Raw genomic sequence first — 21,382 nt, 5'->3', positions numbered from 1 at the left:
TCAAGTTTCACGAAATCGATGAAAGTGGACCCAAAATTTGGACTCAAATGTGAACTAACAACTTCGATTACTTATGTAAGAGACTAATCTAACAAAAATTGCCTCAAAGTCAAGAGGAAGTGACCCAAAATGCCCCCAAAACATCTGCCTCAACAATAGCAGGACGTGACCTATAATCAAGCAGAAGGGACCCAAAACGCCCCAAATTCAACAAGAAGCGAGACAGATTTACCTTAAATTTGGCGGGAAGTCACCCAAAGTGCCCCAAAATGAACAGAAAGTGACCAAAAACCAATAGGAAACAAGCAGGACTGAACGGGCCCACGCACAACTTATCAACTCCCTAAATTTCATTGCTCTCCGTATGTATGTGCAAAACTTGGCGAGTTTTCGAGCATGCCTTCAAATTGGCCATTTTCATTTGCCATGAAGAAAGAAGATTTGCTGTAATGAAAACAACATTTTTCATCAGATACTAGAACACATGCCGTAAAACTCCCCTGAAGCAGGTTTGAGGTCAATTGATTTAATTTCCCGAGGAGGAGGAGCCTTTCTCGTAAAAAAAAAAAAAAAAAAAAAAGGCGTTTCCTGTTCCCACTAGGGGGCGCCAGGCCTAATGGGTAATATTTCAATGCAGTCGTGTTTAGCCTCAGATACCTCACATGCATGCCAGGTATGAAAAAGATCGCACCTTGTATCAGGAAGTTATTAGTCATTTACTGAATTTGGGGTCTTGCAAAAAAAAAAAAAAAACGCCCGACTTTGGTACCTCGCCCAGGTCAGGCCCGTGAATGAAATCTCACCATTTTGATAACTTAACATCTCATATGTCTCAAGAACAGTCTCGCCGATTTTGAGAAGGCTCCAACTAACTGCCTAGGTGCAATGGTCTCAAACTTGAATGCTGTTTATCGACTAAAATTGCATGTTTCTTAACAATCCAAAATACCCGATTTCCTGTTGGGTTTGGAACATGGGTGCAAGACTTTTTTTTACTCAACTCCCCAAATTTCACCACTCTACATTGAACAAACCTAAATAGAGAGGCCTTTTTGAACATTTCAAGGGGGCGCCATTGAGCCATTTTGTTACTTTTTCACAACGTTGCAAAATTATCAAGATTTACGCAAAGCCGCATGTATGTGCAAAGTTTGGTGAGTTTTCGAGCATGTTCAGGCCTTCAAATTGGCCATTTTCATTTGCCATGAAGAAAGAAGACTTGGATAAAAACTCAATTTTTTTCATCAGATACCAGAACACATGTCTTAAGGCTCCCCTGATGCAGGTTTGAGGTTAAATGATTTATTTCCCAAGGAGGAGAAGCCTTTCTCGTAAAAATGAGCGTTTCCTGTTCCCACTAGGGGGCGCAAGGCCTAATGGGTAATATTTCAATACAGTCGTGTTCGGGCCGGGATGCCTCTCATGCATGCCAGATATGAAAAAAATTGCACCTTGTATCAGGAAGTTATCAATTTACTGAATTGGCAAGTTGCCAAAAAATACCCGACTTTTGTGCACCACATTAAGGTCAGGCCTGTGAATGAAAACTCACCATTTTGATAACCTAACATCTCATATGTCTCAAAAACAGTCTCACCAATTTTGAGGAGGATCCAACAAACTACCTCGGTGCAAAAGTGCACGCCGTTTAGCGACTAAAAATGCATGTTTAACATTCAATCTAAAATACCTGATTTCCTGTTGGGTTCGGAACATGGGTGCAAGAGACTTTTTGGCGCACTTTGGCAAAAGGTATCAATTCCCCAAATTTCAAGGCTCTACACTGAAAAAACTTGAATAGAGAGGCCTTTTTTGAAAATTTCAAGGGGGCGCCACTGAGCCATTTTGTTACTTTTTTTGGGAAACGTTGCAAAATTATCGAAATTTACGCCAAACCGCATGTATGTGCAAATTTTGGTGAGTTTTTGAGCATGTTCAGGACTTCAAATTGGCCATTTTCATTTGCTATTAAAAAGGAATAATAATCCTTTGCAAAACAATAAGGCTGTTGGTGCTCGGGCCCTACGTAATTACCTTAAACAAGCAATCACACCCAATTTCTACAGAAATGGTATTTTCTAGGCCCAAAAGGCTAACAGAGAAACAGCTAACATTTTGCCAACACCATATGAAACTAGTTCGGTACTACCTACCTGCCATGTTTTTACAAAATCCAATTCACAAAACTGCGACTGGCCGGCAATCACTTCGGGGTGTGCCCTGCCTCCTGCCCTTTGTTACCCGAGATTGGTCGCAGGGGCGCTGGAGCCTTTGTAAGGACAAGCGGTTCAGAAGATGAATGAATGAATGCACGCAAATTTGCTTTGCACAGCTAAACATTCTATTTATTTGCCAAAAGGGTTATTTAAATACATGAAACATTCCGTTTTGTTAAAAAGTCATTTTGGCGAGCGCGCGGTCGGGTATCAGAGCGAGAGATTGACTTCGTTCTGCTTGCCGCCGCTCAGGCTGTGGATCATGGCGATCATGGCCGAGTGCTTGCCGAGCTGGTCCTCGCGCTGCTTCAGCTTGGCCTCCAACTGACTCTTCTGCAGCTCTAGAGACGACACCTGGGAAGAACGGCGAGTGTCAGGAAGGAGCTTTTCGGGTAGCCGGGATGCCGGCGGCTACCTTGATGCTAGCGTCCTTCCTGGCCTGCTCCGTCTTGTTCAGCTCCTTCTTCAGAGCGTCCAGCGCGTCTTCCAGCTCCCGCTTCTGCCGCTCCTGCTCCCGCCGTTCGTCCGCCGCCGCCCGCAGTTCGCCGCGCAGAGCTGACGAGGAAACGCACCACTCCCGTCAGGCTATTTCAGACTCCTTCGCTAATTTTCTATGTGTTCCGAGCGCCGACCTGCTGCATCTTGGTCCTTCAGACGCACGTCCGAACGCAGCGACGTGATCTCCTTTTCCTTTTCTCGCAACAGCGACACGGTCCTGTCGAGAGCGAGCCATATTTAGCCCGACGGGCGGAGAAAAAGGCAAATGCGAGAACACGGATGGACATTTCCATACTTGTCGTGCTGCGTCTGCAGAGTTTGCTGGTTCTTCTTCAGGGTTTCGTATTGTTTGCTGAGGTCCGCGTGAGCCGTCTGAAGCTCTTTCAGCAGACGCTCGCTCTCGTTAAACCTGACAAGGTCCACAGTTTAGGGTCACGACCTCCGCCGAGGCCTCGGGAATTTTTGGACGCCATCGTTGCTAAAATGTTGTTGGCTGCCATTGATGGCTATAGATGTCCAATCCATTTGGACTGAGAGGGCTGGCAGCGATCTTTTGAATTGTTAATGGGGAATATTCTCCTAAAATGTATTTTATTTTTTAAAACCTTTATTTACTTTTGGTCAAAATTAAAAAAGAGAAAAAAAAAGAACTGTGTTTGATGTATTTTTTACTTTTTAAACATTTTTGATTTTTTTTTTTTTTTTTCCAATAAATTTAAAAATATCCCATAAAGACAGGAATGGGGAAAAAATTCATATTCTTTTTTTTATCTATTTTTTAAAAATGTTTAAAAAAATATCAAATATGATCTTACATGTTTTTGAAAGAAAATATATACTGAAGTTTAATCAAAAACAACAAAGGGGAAAAAAACTAACATTCTGGTTTTTATCGATTTTTGATTTTTTTAGAAGTATAGTAACACTTTTTCCTTAATTTTTCAAATTAAATAATATAAAGTTTGAACAAATAAACAATAATATTGTCTTATTTTATTTATTTATCTAATTAATTTTTTTTAACGAAAAAAGAAAAAATACGATAAATATTCCTTGGTTCCTTTCATATAAACGGTAAATGAATGAACCAATCAGTCCACTTACTTCAAAAATTTCTAAATGTATCGAACGTCTATCACTGTCAATGGCACAACATTCAATTTAAAGGAATTGCGGCGGATGAGTTCATTTTGTTAACAAAAGATGATAATATCAACCAGTGTTTAGAGTTGACAGAAGTGCACCTGACCTGTCCAGCAAAGAGTTGTAGGCGGCTTTGAGAGCCTGGTGCTCCTCCGAGTCCAGCTGCAGTCTGGCGTTGTGCCTCAGCAGCTCCTCCGTGTCGGCCTCGGAGCGTCGCGCCTCCTCCAGCTGCGCGCCCAGCTCGGCCCGGAGCTCCTCGCGCCGCCGCTCCGCCTCCTTCAGCAGACCGGCCAGCTTTCGGGCCTGGCTTTGACGGGCGCGGCGTGAGATTTCCCCGGCGGTCCCCGCCGGAACGGCGAAACGCTCACCTCGGCCTCGGCCCTCGCTTGCTGGAAGTGACACTGCGCGATGAGGCGGTCGGCCTGAGACAACGCCACGGCCTTGGCTTCCAGCACGTCCTGAAGGCGACTCTCCTTGGACTAAATAGCAGATGGAAAAGTGTTGGAGATGACTAGATGACTTAACATTTTTTTTAAAATCATACTAGCGCCTAGGATCACAAGACTTTTGAGATGGCTGCCACGCCAACTTTTGGGATCTGGAAATTGCACGCAAATATTTTGACCATACAGCAGTGTGATACGCCCCAATTGGTATCTCATAACTTACGGCGAGGGCGGCGATCTTCTGCTCGTACATGTCGATGATGTCTGACACGTGCGCGTCCTCGGCCCGCTCCTGCAACTGAAAAGCATAAAATAGCGGCGCTCGGGACGGGCGGACGGCAAATAGATGGGACACGTGTTCGGAGACCTCTAAGTCATTGTGGAGCTTCTCCGCCAGGCTGTGGACGCCGCTGGACGAAGCCGACGCGTTCGACCCAGGGGGAGGGACGTCCCGCACGGCCACGCGCTTGACGGACAGCTCGGCTTCCTTCTGCCGGTAAGCGTTGTTGGCGGCCATGCTTTCCGCCAAGCTGGGGGAAGACCACGGGACACGGACACATTGTCGGCGTTATGACGTTCAAGCCAATCGGAACGGGAGGGCTGACTGCTGTCGTATTTTCGCTTTTATCCATTAAAACATAACATTAATGATCTTTTTAAATGTAAAAAATATTTTTCTATTTTAGTTCTTGGAATACTCACACTAACGACGGAAAGTCCGGGAGAGGCGTGGCCTCCAAGAGCAGAGCCAGACCGGTCCGCACGCGCTTTCTGTGGTGCGACGTCAGGGCTAGGGCGAGGGGCGTGGCTATCCTCCGGTCCTAAAGACACGCGTGGGCTGGTTATGGGGAGTAAGGCGGGGCAGAAGGAGGCGCGCTGCGCTCACCTGTAGCGCCCGGTAGAAGCTGGTCTCCATGTCTTTGACCTGCTGGCGAAGTTTGCTCATCAGCTCCAAAGTGCCCAGCAGGGCCTCAGCGCACACCTGACTACAAACGCCAGCGCAATATTGCAAACGTGTCATTTGAAAAAACGGCGGCGGCCGATTGTCCGACCTGAGGGCGTCGTCCGCGGCGGGGCTGTCGCCGTGACAACCGGCCAGTAGCGTCTCCACCTGCGATAGGCACAGCTGAGCGCTGACATGGTGCGAAAGCAGCGCCCGCGTGGTGGCTTCGCCGCACATGAGTAGAACTGTTAAGGCTTAGGAGTTAATAGTTTACATCCTGTATATTCTAATTCAGAAAAAATGGGTTTCGAAAATGTATTTTAAACATTTTGAATGGGGGGAAAAAAGGACAAAACAGTATTCTTTTTTCCATGTATTTTGAATTCTGATTAATTTCCAATTATTTCTAATGTAAAAACATGAAAAATACAGTAAAAATTCCTATTCGTTTTCAATGAGAAAAGAACCAATGTCCCAAAATCAACATGATTGACCTGATATGACCAGGAAATGTCCCCCCAAATGACCTGATATGACCAGGACACATCCCCCAAATGACCTTATATGACCACGACACGTCGCCCAAATGTCCCCAAACGACCTGATGACCAGGACATGCCCCCCAAATGACCTGATATAACAAGGACACGTCCCCCAAATGACCTGAGATGACCAGGACACGCCCCCCAAATGTCCCCAAATCAACAGGAAGTGACCTGATATTGTCCACGAAATGTCCACAAATCAACCTGGTCTGGATCTGTATCTCCACACAGCAAAGCCCTAGAGTAACTCCTCCAGAAATTGCAGTTTCTAGTATAAACTAGGGCTGCAACGATCGTTTATTTTAGTAATCAATTAATCCATCAACTAGTTAGTTCGGATAACCGAATCATCGGATTAGGAACATTTAATGCGTTGTGGAATACATTTTAGGAGATGTAAAATAGGCTTGCAAAGTAATATACAACAAAAGAACAATTGGCTAACTTGCATAGCAAAAGTCAGCGAGCTTAAATGCTATACATTTCAGATTATTTTTTTTTTTAACAATACTCTTAACATCTCGTTCAAACACATACGTATTCCCCCAAAAAATCTACAAAATATACTTCAAAACTAAAAAACAAATGCATAAACATACTAGTTCAAACAAAAACTTACCTTATGTTGGTCTTAACAGGAAGCAGCTGGATTCAGCCATGTTAGATGACAACCTATGTCATATTCACTGTTGCCACTAGAGAGCAATGTATTCACCCAAATAAAATGAACTGCAAACAAACCGTTACAGCGCCACTCTAATTAAATGAATCCTCGAAGCAGCCAAATTTGATTTGAAGCTTTTTTCTAATGGAATTACTCATGGTAATCGTTGCAGCACTAATATAAACAGTAAATATGATTTATGATGATTAACGGACGATCAAAATAATGGTTTGTAAAGGATATCGAGGAGCACGTCGTTGACGTGCGTGACACGCTCGCAGTGTTGTCTCAAGTTATTGTCCGCACCCTTTACAAAGTCCAGCAGAACGGGCAGTAACATTTCCACAAAGCTCCGCGCGTCGTCGGGATCGCCGTCGGCGCCCAACGCCTCCTGGACAGAGACGAACGCTCGTGTCGTCACGAGGCTAACCCGAACCCAAACTCCGCCTCCGGCGTACCTCCAGCAGCTGGTCGAGCAGCCGCAGCGCTTTGAGCGAGCAGGCTTCGGCGCCCCCGACCGGAGAGCCGAGCCACTGCGCCAACGCCGGCCCGGGTTCGGCCTTGTGTTCCGCCTGCCTCCGACCGATCGCTCTCAGCTTGGGCGCCGCCGCCGGTTTGAACAAAGCCCGGCAGAGTTGCGGGCGCAGACCCGACACGGCGCACATGGCGAGGAGCAGCTCCAGAACCTGCCCGGCCAAAACGGACGCGTTGGTAAGGACGGGCGACTCGAGTCGGGTTTGCGACTCACCTTGGCTGCCGAGTCGGCGTCTTTCAACTGCAGTAATCCTAAAACCTGAGACACGCAAGCGGAGAAGTGCTGGTACCTGCGGACCACGACAAAACCTCTTATGAACTCTTTGCATACCACTGACAAGGACAGATGTCCAATTCATTGAAACTGGGAGGACTGACTTGTGTTTCCGTGCTACTGACGGCGCTAGACGTCCAAACCTTTTTGACTTGGGTCATTGAACGAACGTCAATAAGTATTTTTAATACATCTTAAAAAGAGGAAGTTTACCATTTTCTCTTTTAAAATATATATATATTTTTTATAGATAAAACTATAAATAAGAATACCAACTGTTTTTAGTTTAAAATAAATACAGTACTTTTATATATAAATGAGTAGTGTTTAGTATTATTAGTAGTGGTTTATATATTTTTCTCCTTTTTATTAAGTAAAAAAAAAAATGCAACTATTTTTCCCTTCTCACATTTTACTTTAAAATATACACTTCTGACCAAAAGTATAGGCACCCCTGCAATTCTATCAGATAATGCCCAATTTCTCCCAGAAAATGATTGCAATTACAGATGCTTTGGTAGTAGTATCTTCATTTATTTTGCAAAAACATTTTGAAAAACCACAAAAGAGAATGAAAAAAAAAAAAATCATTTTACACAAAGCTCCAAATGGGCCGGACAAAAGTATTGGCACCCTTTGAAAAATCATGAGATGCTTCTCTAATTTGTGTCATTAACCCCTGGGTGTTATTTGTCCATTTTTTGGCTTTTTTCGTTTTTTTCTGTGTTTAAAAGGAAAAAAAGCATATGAAAAAATACACTAGGGAGCTGATATTTCCTGCAGGATACTAAATCATGTAGAAGTTCGAAATGGCACCATCCGGCAATTTCTAACTTATTGCAAACAGGCTGGGAAGATTTGCACTAAACTCTTGTTATTTTGCCATTTTTTGGCTCATTGACTCCCATTATAAATCATGATTTTTAATATGCTGTAAACCTGATGTTTTATCATGCATTTTCCGTGATTATTGATGCAATCGCTTCTTTGGCGAGTCAAAAACATGCAGATAAAAAAATTTTTGTGTTGACACCCAGAAGTCACTAGATGGAGCCATAGGCCAATACATGAATTTTCTTGCGAAGCTAGCTTCAGATCGGTCAAAAATTAATGCAATAAAGACGGTTGGCTTTACAAAAAAAATGGTGTCAATGTTGTCTGAGCTCACTTTCAGTCTATTTGGGCATGCGTATTTGCAATTTTGCACGTTTGCACAAGACAATAAAAAGGTACTTCCCGGAAATGCAAAAAAACCAAAACAAAAAACCACGTGTTTATTGTTGTCGTTTGAATTTCAACTTTTATTGGTTGGGTGTTTGAATTTCTTTACTCTCATTGGTTCTGGGCATTTTGGGAGTCTCTGTTCTCGCGAGGATCACCATTTTTCATTTCTTCCAACACAACTTATGATCGATGGCGGCGAGAAGTATTTCACCGCAGGACACGATTCGAATGGTGTTAGAAAATCCTGATTCCGACGACGACGACCTTTGTTCGGACGCTTCTTTGGAGAGCCCAGAAGACATTGAACAAATTCTTCCGGACTTTCGATGCCGGAGGAGGACGGCTTTGATGACGAGGATTAGGAAATAGTTGACAACATAACGAGATGAAAGCGGGGAGCAGAAGGCGGGGGCACGGACATGACCACGTTGAGGCGCATGACGAAAATGACGGCGATCGAGGTAATGACGAGAGTGAGTAAGCAAATGTTTTGCATATCAAGGTTTGTCTTGTAAAAGCTGATCAAAGATCAAAGCTGTTATTGTTGCGTGCGCTTGTGCTTTGCAGGCCTGAGGCACATACTCCTGCCGCCGGCGCGCACTCAGGTGGCCAATGTGTGTTTTTTCACATGCCGGACATTTCGTCATGCAGCGCGTTTGTGCTGTTCACGGAGATCTACCCTCGTTTGTGCTGTTCACGGAGATCTACCCTGAGTGGAACGTGAAGAAAAGCTACAAGCGCCGACTATTTCTTGAGGAACTTGGCAAGGCTCTAATTCGGCCAGAAGTCCTAAAACGGGAACCACCGCCTTCTGCCGAAGGCTTGGTTGAGCAGCGAGCTGGACCCCCGTCCAAGCGCAAACAATGTGGCCTTTGCACAAAGCCACTTCGGGCTTCGAACATAATAATAAATAATAATACATTTTATTTATAACGCACTTTACATTTGAACAACAAATCTCAAAGTGCACATCATGAATTGTGTATGTTGTTATTATGTTAACTGTTATATGGTATGTATGTTTTGTAAAATTGTTAACATAAATTCTATCATCAAATCAGTTATTGTCACGTTGTCACAGTCTTGTTCTAAAACAAAAAATCTATTGTTACGACTTTTACTTATCCAATGATGTAATTATGTAATATAAAATATTTTAGTTTGATTTATATATAGCCTATATAGCATAGTTAGTTTTACTATTAGGATAATGCTGCTATTATTGTCCATAGGGGGCCAAAACAAAAAAACTATATGTTTAGATAGGTCTGATGCCACTGAACATTGTGAGTGGTTGAAAATGAAAACATATTCAGAAATAACTTAGTTATCACACTTCAAAGGAAAAGCCATTTTTTGGACAAAATCACAAGAGTTTAGTGTAAATGAGAAAACTGCAAATGTGTAAAAACTGGGCATGCATAAAAAAATCGGTTGTTATGACTTAACGACTTATTCAAGCCTCTAACTATGTGATATGGAATATTCAAATTAGACTTTTGTTTTTTATATATATACAGCATAGTTAGTTTTGCTATTCGGATAATGCTGCTATTATTGTCCATAGGGGGCATTGAAAAATAAAAAAAATAAAAAACTTTATATGTGTAGATAGGTCTGACGCCACTGAACATTTTGAGTGGCTGAAAGTGAAAAAATATTCAGAAATGACTTAGTTATCACACTTCAAAGGAAAAGCCATTTTTTGGACAAAATCACAAGAGTTTAGTGTAAATGAGAAAACTGCAAATGTGTAAAAACTGGGCATGCATAAAAAAATCGGTTGTTATGACTTAACGACTTATTCAAGCCTCTAACTATGTGATATGGAATATTCAAATTAGACTTTTGTTTTTTATATATATACAGCATAGTTAGTTTTGCTATTCGGATAATGCTGCTATTATTGTCCATAGGGGGCATTGAAAAATAAAAAAAATAAAAAACTATATGTGTAGATAGATCTGATGCCACTGAAGATTTTGAGTGGTTGAAAGTGAAAAAATATTCAGAAATGACTTAGTTATCACACTTCAAAGGAAAAGCCATTTTTTGGACAAAATCACAAGAGTTTAGTGTAAATGAGAAAACTGCAAATGTGTAAAAACTGGGCATGCATAAAAAAATCGGTTGTTATGACTTAACGACTTATTCAAGCCTCTAACTATGTGATATGGAATATTCAAATTAGACTTTTGTTTTTTATATATATACAGCATAGTTAGTTTTGCTATTCGGATAATGCTGCTATTATTGTCCATAGGGGGCATTGAAAAATAAAAAAAAATAAAAAACTATATATGTGTAGATAGGTCTGATGCCACTGAAGATTTTGAGTGGTTGAAAGTGAAAAAATATTCAGAAATGACTTAGTTATCACACTTCAAAGGAAAAGCCATTTTTTGGACTAAATCACAAGAGTTTAGTGTAAATGAGAAAACTGCAAATGTGTAAAAACTGGGCATGCATAAAAAAATCGGTTGTTATGACTTAACGACTTATTCAAGCCTCTAACTATGTGATATGGAATATTCAAATTAGACTTTTGTTTTTTATATATATACAGCATAGTTAGTTTTGCTATTCGGATAATGCTGCTATTATTGTCCATAGGGGGCATTGAAAAATTAAAAAAAATAAAAAACTTTATATGTGTAGATAGGTCTGACGCCACTGAACATTTTGAGTGGCTGAAAGTGAAAAAATATTCAGAAATGACTTAGTTATCACACTTCAAAGGAAAAGCCATTTTTTGGACAAAATCACAAGAATTTAGTCAAGATAAAATAACGCCCAAGGGTTAACAGCACCTGTTGCTTACCTGTGCCACATAACAGATGGTGGACATAACTAAATCACACTTGCAGCCAGTTAAAATGGATTAAAGTTGACTCAACCTCTGTCCTTGTGTGTACCACATTGGTCTTCGTTCTTTTCTCCACGCTCAAAGAACTATCTGAGGACTTGAGAAGTAAAATTGTGAGGAAGCATGGACAATCTCAAGGCTACAAGTCCATCTCCAAAGACCTGAATGTTCCTGTATCTACCGTGCGTGCGCAGTGTCATCAATAAGTGTAAAGCCCACGGCACTGTGGGGTAACCTCCCTAGATGTGGACAAAAAGGAAAAATTGACGAGAGATTTCAACGAAATTTTGTGCGGATGGTGGATAAAGAACCTCGACTAACATCCAAACAAGTTCAAGCTGTCCCGCGGGTACAAAAGCGTCAACCCGTACTATCCGTCGACGTATGATTGAAAAGGGACTCTATGGTAGGATACCCAGGAAGACCCCACTTTTGACCCAGATACATAAAAAAGCCAGGCTGGAGTTTGCCAAAACTTACCTGAGGAAGCCAAAAACGTTTTGGAACAATGTTCTCTGGTCAGATGAGACAAAAGTACTTTTGGGAACAGGCATCAACATAGAGTTTAAACGAAAAAAACCGAGGCCTTCAAAGAAAAGAGCACGGTGTCCACAGTCAAACATGGCAGAGGTTCCCTGATGTTTTGGGGTTGCTTTGCTTCCTCTGGCAATGGACTGCTTGACCGTGTGCATGGCATTATGAAGACGACCAACCAATTTTGCAGCATAACGTAGGGCCCATTGTGAGAAACCTGGGTCTCCCTCAGAGGTCATGTGTCTTCCAGCAGGACAATCACCCAAAACACACTAGAAAAGGGTTTGAGAAAAAGCACTGGAGACTTCTAAAGTGGTCAGCAATGAGTCCAGACCTGAATCCCGTAGAACACCAGCGGAGAGATCTGAAAATGGCACCCTTCAAATGTCAGAGACCTGGAGCAGTTGGCCAAAGAATAGTCTAAAATTCCAGCATGGCATTGTAAGAAACTTATCGATGGATCCCGGAAGCAGTGGTTCGCTGTTATTTTGTCTAAAGTTTGTGCTACCGAGTATTAGGCTGAGGGTGCCAATACTTTTGTCCGGCCCATTTTTGGAGTTTTGTGTAAAATGATAATGATTGAATTTTTTTGTCATTCTATGTGTGTTTTTTCATTTCAAGCAAAATAAATGAAGATATTACTACCAAAGCATTTTTGAGAGAAATTTCAGCATTATGTGACAGAATTGCAGGGGTGCCAATACATTTGGCCAGCAGCGAATATACATTTCAAATACATGTATTTTTTTTTTTTTATGAGTAAAGAATAAGTTTAGATTTCTCATTTTACTTTTTTAGGTTAAAAATGAAATAAAATATATCATTTTTCAATCATTAAAAATGCAACAACAACAAAAAAAAAAGAGAAAAAAAAAGCTTTACCCGTGTGAGCGTGACGTACCGGGTAAGATAATCAGCTATTTTGGGGTTCTGCAATAGATCGACCAGGAGATCGACGGCATATTTTCGAGTCAGCGTGCCGTCGCCGTTCACGATGATGTTGAAGACCAACTGGAAGGTCTGATGGATATTTTTGGCATCAAAGAGCTGCGGCGACGGAGAGGCACCGGTGTCGACAAATTCAAAGAAAAAACAGGTACAGTGGCCAAAAAGGACGTTCGGCGCGGGCAGACTTACCTTCTCGCCGACCTTCTCGTTGAGAGTGAGGCTGGCCAGGACGGACAAGGTGAAGACCACTACCGTCAGACTGTTGTGGGCCAGAAAGTGGATCAGGGTCCGATAAAAAGACTTCACGTTGTCCTGTTTGGACCCATTTTCAAAAGACTAAGTCAAAGTCATGACAATAAATGCCATTGACGGCAGATTTTATACTGTCAAAAAGGGATGCGAGATCCATCATTCATGGCAACTCAAGAGTTTACATTAAATATTCACTGATGTGTTTTTTGTTGTTGTTTTATTTTGGCACTTGTGTTCCGGGGGGGAACTGGTTTGGCTGTGCGCGTTTCCGTGCAGGACACTCGAGCGTGCGGGGGACCTGAGCAGCAAGCCTGCGGAGGGGCTGTGCTAACTTAGTAGCACGGTCACTAATAAAGTTGTCCTGTTTGAATCGGGTTGGGGGGGTCTTACCAAATGCGCTTCTGCCCTCCAGCGGCCAGTTTTATTGCTTTACAATTGGTTTCGAGGCTTGTTTTTTGTTTCGGAGATAGATCGGAAGCTCTTGATGGTTCTTGTAAAAAAAAAAAAAAAACGCAAAAGACGTATAAATACATTTTTGGGACAGTGAAGCATTTAAAAATAGAACGTATTTATACGTTTCGGGGAGCAAATGAGTTAAATGTTTATCCTTGAACTACAGAAAGTTCAAACAGTAAATATGATCTTTCTTCTTAAATGCAATTTCATACAACAATTTCATTTAAAAATATTTTGTACTTTGTTTCGTGAAGAAATACACATTTTGAATTTTAATTTGATGTGTTTTCAATTTTTTTTTTTTTTAAACTCTTGAATCAGTCCAACAGTCCCCCCCCCTTCTTAAATTTAACGTACAAGACATCACCCGTGGCATGGTCAACACTCACCAGAGACTTGATGTGACTCTGAACGGCGTAGTTATTCCGACACAAATTGGCCATCAGGCCGAGGCAGGGCAGCATGATGTCATCGCTGTGCGACTGGCTGCCAAGAAAGGTAGAAACGTGATTTTCAGTTGGATCTTAATGACACTTTTTCATGTGAAATGATTAGAAATGCAATGCCTTCCCTAATCATACCAAAATGCAGTTTTAATCTCATAAATTTCCTTTGCAATACGTTTTTAATAAATGCAAATGTGTATCCATCTTACATGTTGACCATGAGAAAGTCGATGAGTTTGTAAACGTGGCTCGATGACGGGAAGACGCGAGTGTTGTAGGTCAGCTTCTGCAGCAGCTGCAAACTCTACAAAGCACACAAGAAAATTCTTAACTCATCAGCAGCCACCGACGGCGATAGACGCCCAATCCGTTTGTAGCGAGAGGGATGGCCATCCAACGTTCATTCGCTGCCATCCCTCCCAGTTCAAGCGGATTGGACGTCTACTAGCGATAAATTCACTGACAGTCACAGCGGAAGGACGATTGGACGTCACATGATTAGAAGAAGTGGCATACAAACCTGTAGTACCAGAGGGTCCGCCGGGGTGGCGCTGTAGCGATACACCAGTGAAGCCAGGATGCCGACTAGGTCCAAGTTGCAGTCAAGTATCTTCTTGCTGTCGTCATCACACGCTGTAAGGTGAAGTATGAAAATAATGATGCAATTCAAACAAACATTTATACATTTTAATACGTTTTGATTTTAAAATCACAAAATTTTTAACCATATGGACAAAGTTATGCCGTTCTAGATTAATTTAACAGCGATTAGTCGGCGATTTATGGTGACAGCCCTAGCGTAGAGTACCAAGTTGCGCCAGGAGGGACAGGATAGCGGCAGCCACGGTGGGACATGTAGTGGCACTTCCGGTGAGCTCGGCCAGCCCGCGGACGCACTCGTTGGGCAGCGGCTGACCCGACGACAGCAGTAGCTCGCATTTCAGGGCGGATACCTCCTGCAAAAATGACAACATGTAAGATAAAGTTGTTATGAACTCATTGGGTGTCATTGACACCGATAGACGTCCAATCCATCTGAACATAGAAGGCTCTGGCAGCGAGTGAATGATCAAATATATTGAACGTCTATTGCAGTCAATGGCAATGAAACATGATGAATAAATGTCAATCATCCCACTTCAATTGGATTGGACGTATATCGCTGTCAATGGCAGTGAATGAGTTAACCATAAAAGCAGATCGTCTAAACCACAGTTAAAAATGGCTGGCGGCAATCATGTTGGTAGGGCCAAAGTTCCCCAAGAGAGTCTGGCTGCAGCCCGCCTCTCTCAGTACCCTGCGCCGCTCGTCTCAGTACCCATCCCGCAGACAGGAAGTGACGCAATATCGCAGCTCTCAGACCGGAAATGACAACATGAAACAGCGCTCGACCTCCGAGCTTCCGGTTTTATCGTAATAGTTAGCGTCCATTCGAACGTAAATACTAGTTTACTTTTCTTTTCGCACGTCTTTTATTTTCGGTTTCAGCATCACTCATTATTATTTAAATAATAATTTATTTCCATGCTCCTTAAATTGATTTGGTGAAATCGGGAGATTAACTCTTTAAGCGCGGTCAGTTTGTTAAAGCCTGCTGATTTTACCAAAATGAAAAACACGGTTACAGTACATCAAAATTAAAATACACACTACTGCAATAAAGGTTTAATTGGTGACTGAAAGATCGCATGTAACCTATCACAGTGTGTACTTTAGTTTGTCAATTGTAAAATATACTCCAATTGAGAATTATTAGAAATTGCTGTCATCCTTACATTTTTATGAACGGACACATTAATATAGCTTCATTACAATTTAATGTATCAAAAACGTAATATTCTCTCAATGTTGCAACCAAACCAATTTTGTCTTTCATTTTGCTACTTAAATTCATTCATGTGGGTGAAGATCCTAATTAACTAATTCAGAAACTATATTAAACTTTCTGCTCCAGGAAAGGCACCTTTATTTCAAACAGAAATGACAAAATAGTTGTCATGTGTTAGTTGTTTTTTTCTTTTATCCCAGACAATAGTTGTAGGTTGTTTTAATTACCTGACATTTTTCGGCAAGCACTCCCGCCTTTATCACAGGTAATTAAAACTACCTACAACTAACATCTGGGATAAAAGAAAAAAAAAAAACAAATTTATAAGTGTAGAAAAATGAACTCAATACAACCAGTTCTAATGTGGTAAACTTTATTTTTTTAGTTTTATTTTTTTTTTTATTATTATTGAGAGAATACCAGATATTTTCTTTGATCAACAATCTCCTCAAAAAAGGTAAATCCATCTCCCAGATGGTTGAAACAGAACTTGAATGGCTCCAAGATATTGTAGTTCGTGCTCATCCTCTTCCATCTGCAGGATGCTTGGGAACTCCTACTGCATTGACCCCCCCCCCCCCCCCCCCCAGCCCTGTCCGAGGCTTTTGTGCTGTCTGGCACAATCCTTTTACCAAAACTGTTCATTGGAAAAGAGAAAGAAAAGAGCTATTTGAATATTACATAAGTAAAATAAAAATGATGCTTAGTTAATTTTATACTTGATTTTTCTTTTCAGGCATTGCAATAAACTAGGTATATAAATAATCTTACCATTTTTTCCCGCCGTATCTTTTTGGAGTGGGCCACCACTAACTTGAAGGAGTTGTGGTTGCACCTCTTCCTAAAAATAAATCAGTGAATAAAGGGGGACATGTTCAAAAGTGCGTCAGAGTAATGGACACTAAAAAGTCTTTAAAAGCTGACCTCAGCAATTATATTCAAATTTCACTTCTGTAGCTGATAGACTGGTGGCACTTCACCCTGCAGTAATGCTTTTGCCTTGTCTGTCCAATGGGCAAACTCTTTCCTGTGGCTCACCTAAGTTGAAAAAATACAAAAATAAGTATTCCACATTTTCCACCAAAGAATTAAGGTGCTGTGCACCTACTTTCCTATGAATGCCATATCAACAGTTTCAAAGACTTACCATGCACCCAAGTTTGAAATTGTCCGCTAGCAATATACACCACCACTTCCTCAGAGTTGGCATATCAGTCTAACAAAAATTAAAAACAAGTGTAAATAAAGAATAACGACAAGGATATTTTGTAGCCCAATTTGAATGATTCGGTGAACTTCATTTTACAATGGTTAAACTCAAAGAGAGCATCCAGAACAGTGCAAAGAGCATACTACAAATGGATAAATGAATACAAATATAACAGAGGACAAAATTGGACAGTTAAACTCACCTACCATCAACATGAAGATGCCACAGTCCTTCCCCTATGGCTGTCCCGAAAAACCCTAACGTAAGAATTTAACCGAGTCACTTCCTTCAAGTTTTGAATCAATGAATATACACACTTTTACAAATACCTCTATTTCACTTCCAATCCTCTCTTTCCATGTCCCCCTGTTGATTGCTGTCAACGTTTTCTGCAATTGAAAATATAGGTTTATATTAAATACAGTAGTTAAACAATTACAAACGTGTTTCCATGCATAAGAACACCAACCAGTCAGGTTTAAATGATTCATGCAAACAAAACAAGGGCGTAGGTTTGCATAGGGACGGTAGGGACATAACACGACCAACTTTTCAGGATGCTAAAGTTGTCCCCACCAACTTTTGAGCAACCTTATTTGCATTATATTCGTCCCTACCAATGTTGAGACCGGGCCAACGCCCTTGAAACAAAACATTCGCAATTTTAGAGTGGCATTTTAGAATTTTGCTTCAAATGATTGGATGAATCATCTGGAGTGCAATTCTGCTTTAATTGAAGGGGCAACATAAAAGGATCGACTGGAACATACCTTCAAAACCAAACAAGGCTATTCTGGATCATCATGGAAACGCCATGCCAATATGAATGGTTACTGAATTTCATTAGAGATAACAATAGTTCTCTGATCTCAAGATTGGATCTGTTTTTCTTCCCACAAATAATTGGAATTTGGATCATTTAATTTGTTATGATTTGACTGTTCTTTGAAAATGAACCAATGCTCCAAGTTGTAGTTGTTACTAATCAGCCTTACAGGCAAATGCATGTGTGGGTCACATCCTGTAGGCTTTCACCATGTTGCAACAACATAGGGGTCAGCCACAAATATGGTCCTTCCCTGAAAAATACATAATCTATACACACGGACATATGTTATATAAATACAAATGTACGCAGACACCTACATGAGCCCATACAAGCATTCTGTAGGCTACATAGTTAAAATAATACCCTACACAGGCCAAAAAATACTTTTTTATACCTTTGAATGAGCTACTTGTTAGACAAGTTATAAATATGCATTTCATATCTGCAAAAAAACAAACACAAAAAGTTACATTTTACTTATTTGTACAATTGACATTATGTTTTTTAGAGAAACTAAATCCTCAAAATTCACAGTTGATTCCATTTCATTGTTCAGGCCAACGTTCCAAAAGTCAGCACGTGTCAATCAAACTTTCTTTTTTTAGACAATCAACACCATTTCTGGCCTCTTTATATTCAAGATTTGCATAAGCTAATGAGAATGTTGATTGGTTAAATAAACAAAGAGTAAATAATCAATTATGTCCAATTGTTAACTAATATAAGGAATAATAAGCCTATCCAGATTTCCACTGAGCACAACATTTGTCTCAGACATAAAAACATACCAGCCGTTCCTGGGCAGGATGAGTTTGAACCGTCCATGAAGCTCGGCATGGTCTTATATTGTCACCATTGGTCCTGTCTGCACAGTGGGTTTTATTTATTTATTTATGGGTTTGTTCGATGTCTATAAAAAAAAAGTGTTCAGCACAGTCCAAAATCTAAAGTACATTACTATTTATGCTACTTACTTCCATTTGGATCTGTGTGACATCCCTGTATCTGCATGGGAAGACTACCATTTGGGGGTCGTGATTTAGTTTCTTCCCAATGGGGTGGTGATCTTGCAGCTAGTAAAAAAAAAAAAACAAAATAATGAAAAAATATATAGCTAAGCAGAGTAACAATATCAAGAAAAAATTACAACCTTGTCCTATTTGGATCATGTGACAACATTCAAACTACAAAGGACCAGACAAAACAAATGAAGGCAAAACAACAATACCATACAACAACAAAAACAGCGAGCTGCGAATTGCAGGCATGTACATAATGAAAAATAAGAGTGCAATATAATGAAAACTACACAAAGAAGACTGTTCATTGTGAAAAAAAAATGTAAAAAGCATTAGCAGCATTAGCCAATTCGCTGCTGAATTCATCAGTACGTATTAAACAATATAAGTAGAACAAAGTCACATGCAGTTAGTAAAGGAAGACATTATTTAAATTACATTAAGAATACTAGATATAAGTACGGTCTTTTCAACTCAGAATAAACACTTCATATTTTAACCGCAAGTGTTGTTTAACTATTTAACATTTTTAAACATGCATACGCTTTTAAAAACTTTTTTTCAGTGCGGCCACTTACCGTGTTTTTTTCGCGAGAGGTGAAATAACGTAACTTGTTTTCGTCGCAAGGGTTGACGACATTTCCGGTCTGAGGGGACTGAGAGCTGCGGTGTTGCGTCATTTCCTGTCTGCGGGATGGGTACTGAGAAGAGCGGCGCAGGGTACTGAGAGAGGCGGGCTGCAGCCAGACTCCTCTCAAGTTCCCGAGAGCACCCTCCGTAGTCTCAATGCAAGAAACTATGAAGTAATAACAAAGTTGACAAAAGATGCCTTACCTCCACTTGTTTGACGAGCTGCGCCGCACAGTGAGCGGTCCTGCCGGCTTCGTACTGCTGCATAGCGAGCAGCAGAGCCTTTAAACACGTCGTTCCGTCCATTCCGTGAAGAAAACTAGCATAAATCTGTGTCGTATATTACCTCAGTCTGACATTTAAACACAAGTGGCAGCTCGACGTTCAACGTTAAATAACCGACATGCGAGATGTTCAACTAGTTTATGTCACTTCTTGGAAAACCCTTCGCGGTCGGCATGAAATAAAAACTAGAAGTACTTATTGTTGATAATTTGTGCCCGTTTTTAGTCCGCAAATGTCCACTTCCGACAACAAAACAGCGACTTTTTCCCGCTCGTTGCTTTGAATATCCGACACCGGAAAATGGAATCATCCAAATTGTGGCAAACGAGGGGTGCCCGTATTCAGTAAAAAACACATTAAGACGGTAAAAACTTTTTATTGAGTAACATTAACAACACTGTATTCCAAGGTTAGCATTTTTTCGACTCGTATATTACAAGGCTGACCATGTTCGTCTTTTAAAATATATTTTAGCTCATTAAAATTATATGCTGCCCCTTCACTATTGACTGAACGAGTGTGCTAAAAACATCAACACATTCAGTATAAAGTTGGTATTCTCACTTTATTGAGAAATACAGTGTTTATATTAATAAACATTTTTAGTCATTATATTTAATATGTGTTAAATGATTTTAACGACAATTTATCATGACGTCATACGTTCACATACGCTGCCACCACCATTTTTCAATAGAGGGCGCTCTGATGTAAGGACTTTACTCGACGAAAACACTAAACCGCATCTTGAATCGGATTGATATTTTCCATGAGAAATATTGCTTTAGTTTCAGTGCAATTTGGTTTGTCTGACTTTTTGAAGCGTATAAATGGCCCAACCTCCACTGGAGATGGCTTTGTTTATTAGGCCTATTGGTGCCAACCAGTGTTATTTTTGGCCGCCCTTTTAATTTTCGTTTTATAGTCGATAATACTTAGTCATATTTTAGTTCTCTCAAAATGTGTTTGTCTTTGTTCCATCCATGTCCAAATGTTCAGTGAACTGTTCATAAAGTTTGTTTAATCTCCTTTCGGGCAAAAATCAAGTCATTTTACGGTTTTTGTTGACGAAAACTCAAGACTAATTTAGTCTGGTTTTAGTCGACGGTTACTAAAAATGTTTTCGTCTGTAAAATAAAAAATTTAAAAAATTCAAATAAATAAATAAAAGGTTTCCAACTATTTCGAATGAACAGACGACCACATATCGTAGCGTCTACAAGGACAACACCAATTTGGTGATAATACACACTCGGCAGAAAAACAGTACATTATTTTCAATTAATATACCCACCTGGATGCCACGAACTGTATGTAAAAAAAAGTTGTCCAAGTGTTTAAGAGGACGCCTTCCATTAGCATTAACCTGATGCTAACTCAAACACGAATGCTATGCTAACACTACGAGTTCCATTTAGTGTGTGATGATCACTCAGCAGAGACCTCTAAAGGCTAAAGAAACATTGCATATTTTTTCTTGCAAACTAAGGAAACAAATCTTACCATGTGTGCAAGCCTGGAGACTGGAGAGCAGCAGCACGTCACATGAGTGACACAACCAGACACTGCTACGATGCCAGCTAACTACACAT

General features: G+C 40.7%; 1 protein-coding gene and 1 long non-coding RNA gene across 8 annotated transcripts; both read right to left on the bottom strand.

The window, feature by feature from the left end:
• Positions 1 to 2,349: 2,349 nt before the first annotated feature.
• Positions 2,350 to 20,090, bottom strand: cip2a (cellular inhibitor of PP2A). 4 transcript variants are annotated; one of them, XM_057824986.1, is made up of 22 exons: positions 19,852 to 20,090; positions 19,710 to 19,787; positions 14,798 to 14,945; positions 14,510 to 14,622; positions 14,199 to 14,293; positions 13,933 to 14,029; positions 13,025 to 13,147; positions 12,789 to 12,934; positions 7,204 to 7,279; positions 6,914 to 7,141; positions 6,699 to 6,846; positions 5,356 to 5,485; positions 5,190 to 5,289; positions 5,006 to 5,124; positions 4,671 to 4,833; positions 4,527 to 4,601; positions 4,226 to 4,336; positions 3,964 to 4,160; positions 3,010 to 3,123; positions 2,849 to 2,931; positions 2,632 to 2,771; positions 2,350 to 2,570 (listed from the first exon to the last, which is right to left on the bottom strand). In XM_057824986.1, exons 2-22 carry the CDS (start codon positions 19,770 to 19,772, stop codon positions 2,427 to 2,429), a joined length of 2,613 nt encoding a protein of 870 aa, XP_057680969.1. In that variant the 5' UTR covers positions 19,773 to 19,787; positions 19,852 to 20,090; the 3' UTR covers positions 2,350 to 2,426. The 4 variants fall into 4 exon arrangements, with proteins under 4 accessions (XP_057680969.1, XP_057680967.1, XP_057680968.1 ...); XM_057824984.1 differs by having other exon boundaries at positions 19,710 to 20,090; XM_057824985.1 differs by having other exon boundaries at positions 4,527 to 4,595; positions 19,710 to 20,090.
• On the bottom strand, positions 16,403 to 19,625 carry LOC130908984 (uncharacterized). 4 transcript variants are annotated; one of them, XR_009061683.1, is made up of 11 exons: positions 19,454 to 19,625; positions 18,831 to 18,929; positions 18,645 to 18,721; positions 18,251 to 18,298; positions 18,023 to 18,122; positions 17,357 to 17,416; positions 17,234 to 17,284; positions 16,965 to 17,033; positions 16,742 to 16,855; positions 16,589 to 16,658; positions 16,403 to 16,454 (listed from the first exon to the last, which is right to left on the bottom strand). It is a non-coding gene; the product is annotated as an uncharacterized LOC130908984 (long non-coding RNA). The 4 variants fall into 4 exon arrangements; XR_009061682.1 differs by lacking the exon at positions 18,251 to 18,298; XR_009061680.1 differs by lacking the exons at positions 18,023 to 18,122; positions 18,251 to 18,298.
• Positions 20,091 to 21,382: the final 1,292 nt, after the last annotated feature.

This window comes from Corythoichthys intestinalis, chromosome 20 (genome assembly GCF_030265065.1).
Source record: "Corythoichthys intestinalis isolate RoL2023-P3 chromosome 20, ASM3026506v1, whole genome shotgun sequence".
Classification (NCBI taxonomy): Eukaryota; Metazoa; Chordata; class Actinopteri; order Syngnathiformes; family Syngnathidae; genus Corythoichthys; species Corythoichthys intestinalis.
Note: the sequence above shows the minus strand (reverse complement) of the source record. Positions and strands in the feature narration are given on the sequence as shown.